Below are 7,770 nucleotides of genomic sequence, written 5' to 3' on the forward strand. Positions count from 1 at the left end.
TTTACGAGCTCTTCAGAGGAGAGCTCTGTGATTTTCTAAAGCAGACATGTTTGGTATGTTAGAAGGTCAAACCCCCTATGGTGTAGTGTTTTTAATAGAATCAGTTCAGCAGAAATTAGAGACACACCAGTCAATTTCTAGGAAGTCTCTGAACCATTTTAAATAAGGGGAAAGAAACAAACATAAAAGGCATAACCACATACAGATTGATTTTTTTTTCAAAGGGGGGAAGAATGTAAGGGGTGTAGATACAGAACAAACATCATGGCAATTTTGGTCCCATTTGTCTCCGGTTTGGGTATATTTCCACTTGGAAAGGAAGATTACTTTTTTTGGGGGGTGGAGGGGGTGTTCTATGTCAATATTAAACAGGGGCTGTTTCTGGTTAGCTCAGCCTGTGCTGACAACTCAAAGTCACGGTAAACACCTCTAAGAGGGAAAAATAAACAAACTAGTCATAGTCACCATTCTTACATCACCCAAACAGGCAGGCAGTTGCTTCATGAAGGCTCCTTTATCTCCTGCTCCCTGCAACTTCTATCTTCTCAAAGGGATGCAAGTCAAGTCCTCATTTAGTTCTCAGCAAAATTCCAATTTGAGAAACCTGGCAGTATTTTATAGTCAAAAGGCCGACAGATCTGACTTTAAGACTTGTAGCCAGATTGCAAGTTTATGTGCAAATGCAAAATGAATGAATGCATGTCAAGAGGATTTTGTTATTAGGAAAAAGACAGGCTGATCTGTTACCCAAGCCCCCCAAAATCCACTGAATGCGGGAGACCATAGGTAGAGCCACCAGCCACCCTACAGGGAGCTGTAAAACAGCCTCGTGAATTTGCAGTAGAAAATGCACAAGAGGCAAGTAAGCTAGCACAGAACCCGGCGGGAGACAATTGACATTCATCTTCCGTTCAACTGCTGTGATTGTAGCAATCGTGCAGACCCAGGTCTTTCTTGGAGGATGAGGTCTTACTGATTTCAAAGTGTTTTAAGCATACGACTTTAAATCTCTCACTTTTTTATTTCCAAATCAATTGCAGAATCCTTAGTGAACTGGTACTTGGAAGAAATGGGGAGAAAAGAAATTATCAGGGCAAGCAGAAGAGAATATTTGCCTACACATAGCTCCTATTAAGGCTGGCTGCTTAAAGAATCATTTGGGCTTGTACGATGCTATATATAAAATGAGATTATATAAGAAGCAAAAAATCAATTTTGAAACTACAAACTACTGTCATTTGCTCTGGAACTAGAGTGGGGGTGAGAGTAGAAATTTTACCAACTGTCAATTTTGTTCAATTCTCTTCTCTAAATGGGTTTGCGTAGTTAGGCTCAATAATTCTTTGGTCTTTCAAAAGTCGACACACAAAAAAACGTATCAGCCTTTCTAAATTGTAAGACATATAGGAACTGTCAATCTCAAAATGCACAATTCAAATGCTGTCATTTTTTGAATGTTTACTTATCCCATAGCCTAATTTGTTTGGGGCTTTGAGTCTATTAATTATTAAATAATTAATCTAGGTATTGATTTTTACAATAGCCATTTCAACTCAGATTCTTCCAAGAACTTGGCTTTTGCATCTGTCTTAAGGGACTCAAAATCATAAAATATTCTGGGAAGGAAAATGCAAAAAAACTTTTAAACATTCATAAAACAAAACCTCATATTTAAATATGCAGGCTATATAACCAACTGCATTAGCCTTCGGCTAAGGTCAATGTTCGATTTGGTTATATTAACAGAAGGATCATTTTGGGGACCCAACCTCGTAGCACTGTCCTATTTAAATCTCAATTGACACATAAAGTTCCTATTAAAACCCTTTCTAAGGATTGCCTTGAAGGGCAAGGTTAAAAAACCAAGAGTATTGTAGAATAAAGTTAAGCTCTGTTTTGAGCCAAAATATTAGAGTCGAGACAGAATAAACTGATCAATTAGTCAGCAGTAAAAGTAGACAGTGACCAATTTTAACTACAGAGTTTCATTTAGTGTTCTTTTCTTTCTCTCTGTCTTTTTTGGTCTGTGGTAGACATATTTCAAAAGACACAACTGATCACGTTGATGACCATTACCTTTGCTAAGGCAACTTCCAGAATTGGTCCAACATATCTGACTTGGCATAAATACATACACGATTTCTCTAAGAAGCCTTTACAGAAACCAAATTCCTAATGATAAACTGAAGTAAAACACTGAATGATGGGCATTACACGTTTAGAAGCCATCCACACTGAAGAAAAATTACCCATGTGCCCAGCAGAAGAATAAACAAGACCTTAGCTGAAAAAAAAAAAATCTGAATGCTGGAGTTGAGCCTACCATATGCAGCAGATCTTCATTTGTATAATTTAACAGGTAGTTTCTTCCACTTCCTACTTGTTTCCATTTATGAAAGACACCAATAAACTTCAGACAAAATATATATATATATTTTTTAAATCTTTACAATAAATCAAGACGTAGGAGCTTACAAAGAGCACATCTGAGTTTACTCAGGGTCTCAATTCCAGCTCCCTCGGATGCAAATAACCCCAGTAACAGTGTGTATCCAGTCTTCTCTTTGCTTTTATCATTTTAAAGCAAACATTACATTTGACTGCATTCAAGTCTGTGCAAATAATCCTTCAGAAGAAATAGCCAAGATTCTGTTTGCAGAGGTCATTTTGTCTCTCAAAGATGATTAAATGAGTTTGTTTTTCTTCAGATAAAGTGCTCCTGTCCAGCAGAACTCAAAGGCCTTCAAGCGTTCAAGAAATTTAGTTCAGATAAGGCTCCGTCATACAAATTCCAGCTTCCCGTGCCCACTGTACATGCCCCAGTGGACGAGCGAGAGGAACTTCTCGTTGCTGAGTTCTGCCTGTCTCATTTTATCACAGGTCATACAGCAGTTCTCGTGGCCACTGACCGGCACCATGCACTCCAGGTCCAACTTTGCAACCTGCCCCTTTTTGGAATGGTGTCCATGAAAGCTGTAGTGCAAACGGGACAGCATCTGTTGCCGCTGATCCTGAAGTCTCTTATTTTCACTTCGAAGCATCCTTAGGGCTAACATAATAAGCAACACTAAAATCAGCCCTCCAGCTATGGGAACAGCAATTACTGCTGCCCGGAACCACAGCTCTTTGGAAGAAGTCAGCTCCTGCACCTTGGTGATGAGGTTTCTGCTGCTGTCGTGGTGAAATCGGTTTCCTGGTCCTGAAGGAGGACAAACATAATGGTCAAACCTCTGTCCATATTAACAATCACCCATGCCTTTTCAACAAGGACTCTCCCTAAAAAAGCAGCTTATGATTACCCGATTATTTAGAAAGCAAATTTTGCAAGATGATCCAGAGGTTACAAACAAAGACATTTGTTTACATACCAGTGATTCTGAATATTACGTCTTCATAATGTCTTCGAAAGGTTGAAAAAACAGGCAAAACCTATTACGTAGACAACATCTAAAGCTCGGGCAGACATTAAAGCTACTCAATAGAGATGCATCTTAGCATCCAACCCTGCTTCTCGAACCCCTGGTGTCTCTAATTATATTAACAACAAAATCAATAGCAGACTTCCAAAGCCTCGGTCATCCCGAGTCTATAGATCAGGCAGGCATTCTGGTTAGAAGCTGTGTCTACCCACCTGAGGCCTCCCCTTTGGGAGGAGAAAGAACATCGTGCAAGCCTCTGTAATTGCACATGTCTTCATGACAGCATTCCAATGTGGGCACGGTGGTGCCAGAGTGGTTTTGGGCCTGTTTGGCTTGGCAGACGTCTTCTGTGCTTGCGAGGGAGTCCAGGCAGCCGTGAGTAAGTGGGGAGTTGGCATTCTGAGGTTCGAGGAGCCTAGAGAAGCAGGCGCCCAGCTCGGATTTACACATATAACCAGTGGCCACACAGTGTGCCGCGTCACAGTAGCATCTAATCTCACCTGGAAACAATGAGAAAGCGCATCACACTTTGCTGGGGAGACCAGATAAAGCTTCCACTTAAGCACGACTGCTAAAAAGCAAAGGCATTACTAACTCTCACAATATACTAGAAGAAAGCCGTTTGTGCAAGGTAGTGCTCGGTTTCAGTTCACTTCGATACAATCTGAGAAATGTATGAATCCCAATAATAGCAAAGGGTCAAAATTCAATTAAGATTGCTGAGGAGTTATAAGGTAACAAACAATACCTTTTTCTTCAAAGGAAAAAGTAAACAATCACTCTATCAACTCTCTTACCGTAAAGTAAACTGCATTATTTATGCATTTTCATCCTACCTGACCGTACAACATAAAAATGCTAGGCTTTTTGATTTTGTCAGTATAAATATTTGATCGGAACTGCTGAATTGTTTACTACCTCTAAGGGCTGTGCCAAGATTTAAGAGCTTTAGCTAACACCTTATAAAGTTATTAACTAGAAACACAACAATCTAGAAATTGCTCAGGTCAGGAGGTTTTAAAACTATGAAACTGGGCAGCTATTTGCAACCTCTCTAGAAAAGGCAAACTTTTCCTATAAAGATCTTTTCATGCAGAGAAGCTTTTAGTCAGTATATTGTAAAACAGGAACTAGGCAGTTTACAATTAGTGGTTTGCTTGCCAAAGTCAATTTCTTTCAACCCAAATGGAAAGTCATAAAATGGGGGGTAAAAATTGCAAGGCTAACTTCTCCTCCCCCTCGCCCCCTCCCCCAGTTTTACATGTAATTCCACATGTGATCTAAAAGGGGAAATATTTAAACTGAAAATCCTCTCTGCCGGCTGAATGAAAAATCCTTAAGGAAACCTCAACGTTTTCTACAGGAAGTGATTAAAAGTTTCCTTTATAAAACTTATTTTGTGAGTTGCACAGCATTTGGCCACAAGGCAGGATTTGAGGCTTGTAACATCACTTTCTAGTTTTAAATAATCTGGGTCCCAAAGTTATCGCTAATCTGATATCCACCCCTTTGGACTCCCAAAGGGAGTTACAGGACACGACTAAAGCTACTGTCAACACAACTCCTGAACACACTTCTTCCGGCCTTCCAATCAGAACATCTGTCTAGTTATGGCAACCTCCACTCTGAAATTAAACACCGGGGGACTGCGGTTCTACAAACCTCTCCTACCCTCACCTTCTTCTTTCCTCCCCCTCTCTACAAATGCCCGGCAAATGTGTCTCATTTAATTATCTGTCCAAATTCCAGGCCACCATAAGGTATGCCGCTAATGCTTCGGCTCTAAAATAGGCAGCCAGCAAAACCACGGAGCTCTGGCAACCCCAGTTTAACAGTCCAAAGCTGGAGGTCTTGCCCCCAAGCCTGCATGTAATATGCTGGGTGTAAGTCCCTTCTCTAGTCTACCCTTGCCTCCCCTGCTTCAAGAACTTTACTTTGCAGAAGCTCTTTTCTCCTCCTCCCAAGCTTACTTTTACTTTGTGCATAAGCTCATGGGTCTGGTACAATGACTATATAATCCTAATCTAACAAAATCCATGTCCAGATTTAAAGGTCAAATAAAACATATTAAAAGTCTATTTTGATCCTGTTAGCTTCAGACCTAGTTCAGAAAAATAAGAAAACTAAATATAAGTCAAATGCAAATGCTACGGAAATGTTTATGAGACCCTATTTAAAATACTCTATTTTTCAGTGACCTAAAACAGTCTTAATAAAACTTTGACAGGTAACTGGGAAAGTTCTAACAACTTTTTTTTTTTTTTTTAATTGAAGCCACATTTCAGCAAGAACAGACTTTTGTATTACTGTATTAAAACTATATTTCTGTCGTTTCATAAAGTTTCTTCCTGTGGCATGCAAAAGGCCAGAAAGGGGACTGGTATTTTGAAACAGCGAACAATGCTCTTCTGTTTTCCCCCTCTTGTTACTGTATGTAGTGATTAAACAAAAATGTCTGCTTTTAGTCAAGATGGCTACAGGAGCCTGCTGGCTTCTCTTAAAAGCTTTTGAAGTCCGCAGCAGTCTCAGAATCTCTGATCCCCTAATTATATCATTATCAGGCACATAGTTTCGGTATCTGTGACTTCATGTCAGCCTCGCTGCCTCCCTGCCCCGCCGGCCTTTGATAGGGCCAGAGGCTCCCCTCTGCAGGCTGCGAGGGCTGTTATTTAGCGTTAATTACACCCTTACTTCCAAAATAAATAAATACTGCAGCACATCGGCCTTACCCGGCCGGCTTATCCTTTAACCTCCCGCCTGCTACATGCCAATTAGAGAAAAGGGGGGCTGGGGGGCTGCAGGAGCTAAATAACGCTCCCTACTTAAAAAAAAAAAAAAAAAAAAAAAAAAAAGTTATCTGTGCACAGAACAGTAGGCAGAGTTCCCGGCGGGGAGGTGGGGGGACCTAGAAGTCTACAGGGATTTATTTGAGTCCTGTCCACCCAAAAGGGGAAAGTCCGCGGGGCAAAGGAGCGGGACTGGCCCCTGGCCTTTTTGTCTGAGTGGCCTTGGTAAAATGACGTGGTGGGAAACCCAAGGTTGACAGGACTCTCTCACAGCCACTAACAAGCAACACAACACACACTCCCACCCGGAGACACACAGACGCACAAAGACACACAGACGCACAGAGAGGTATACACTCAGGCACAGAGACACACTCACAGACGAGACTCACACTCCCTCCAAGACACAAACACAAGCTCACACAGAAACACACGCTCAGAGACAGATACACACACTTACGCAGGCACAGGGGGCACTCACAAACCCAGGGACACACAGCACGCCCGCACGAAAATGCACAGGACACACAACTTTCAGAGACACACTCAGGCATTGAGATACACGCTCGCAGACACACCCACTTAGCCAGCTACAGAGACACAACGCTCGCACACCCTCCCGCAGCCACATCCATGCACACACACGCGCGCTCACGGAGACCCGCACTCCCGCAGACCCCAGCGGCTGGGGACAGGGCCCCGGCAGCGCAGGCAGCAGCGTCCGAAGCCGCAGAGACCCCGGCCCGGCTCCCCGGCTGGAGAGGCTCAGAGGCTCACCGCGGCCCGGCCCGCGCACACGTTTCGACAGCCACTTGCCCCGAGGCCCGACTCCCCGCCAGCGGCCGAAGGGACGGCGCCCCGCGGGCTCCCGCCGGCACCCACCTTTGGTGAGCAGCACGGCCATCGCGCAGAGCTCCAGCTGCAGCCAGACGAAGATGGAGCTGGAGTGGCGATCCATTGACACCGCCCGCGGCAGCGTCCCCCTCGCCGGCTCGGGGCCGCGGCGCCGCTGCAGCCTCCGCCTCCCGGGGCGCGCCGCCCGGCCTCGCGCCCCAGCTCAGGGCCAGGGGGGTCGCGCCAAGTCCCGCCGTCGCGCTCGGCCGCTCCGGCTCCGGGCCCTGCGCTCCGCCCGCCGGACGCACCCCGTGCCCCGGCGCCACCGTCCCGGGCGGGCTCCCGGCTCTGCTCCGCCCGGGATCGCCGCCCTCTGCCAACAAGGTAAGCACCCTGGAAGAGCCCGGACGCGCTCCCGCCCGCTGCAGCCTCTGCGGGATCCTGCCGCGGCCCAGCGCCGTAAATAGCGCCCCGCGCGGGGAGCCGGCCCCACGCGCCCCGCCCCGGCCCCGCCTCCAGCCCCGCCCCGGGCCGTCCCATAGGCCACCAGGCCCTTGTCAATCACGCGCGGCCGGTGGGCGGGCTCCTGGCGCCGGCTCCCGGGCTGCCTCCCGCGCTCCCCCTCGCGGCGCCCTCGCGGCCGTGACCTTCGCGGGGCGCGGGGTGGGCCCGACTTCTGGGTCTGGCCGGGCGCACGGCCTCGTGGCCCTCTCGACTATACATCCCCCAGC

The 7,770-nt window shown here is 45.9% G+C and overlaps 1 protein-coding gene across 1 annotated transcript; it reads right to left on the reverse strand.

The window, feature by feature from the left end:
• Positions 1–2,411: 2,411 nt before the first annotated feature.
• Positions 2,412–7,461, reverse strand: BAMBI (BMP and activin membrane bound inhibitor). Its single transcript, XM_037837366.1, has 3 exons — positions 7,088–7,461; positions 3,632–3,919; positions 2,412–3,199 (listed from the first exon to the last, which is right to left on the reverse strand). Exons 1-3 carry the CDS (start codon positions 7,161–7,163, stop codon positions 2,781–2,783), a joined length of 783 nt encoding a protein of 260 aa, XP_037693294.1. The 5' UTR covers positions 7,164–7,461; the 3' UTR covers positions 2,412–2,780.
• Positions 7,462–7,770: the final 309 nt, after the last annotated feature.

The sequence above is a fragment of the Choloepus didactylus genome, chromosome 5, assembly GCF_015220235.1.
Source record: "Choloepus didactylus isolate mChoDid1 chromosome 5, mChoDid1.pri, whole genome shotgun sequence".
Lineage (NCBI taxonomy): Eukaryota > Metazoa > Chordata > Mammalia > Pilosa > Megalonychidae > Choloepus > Choloepus didactylus.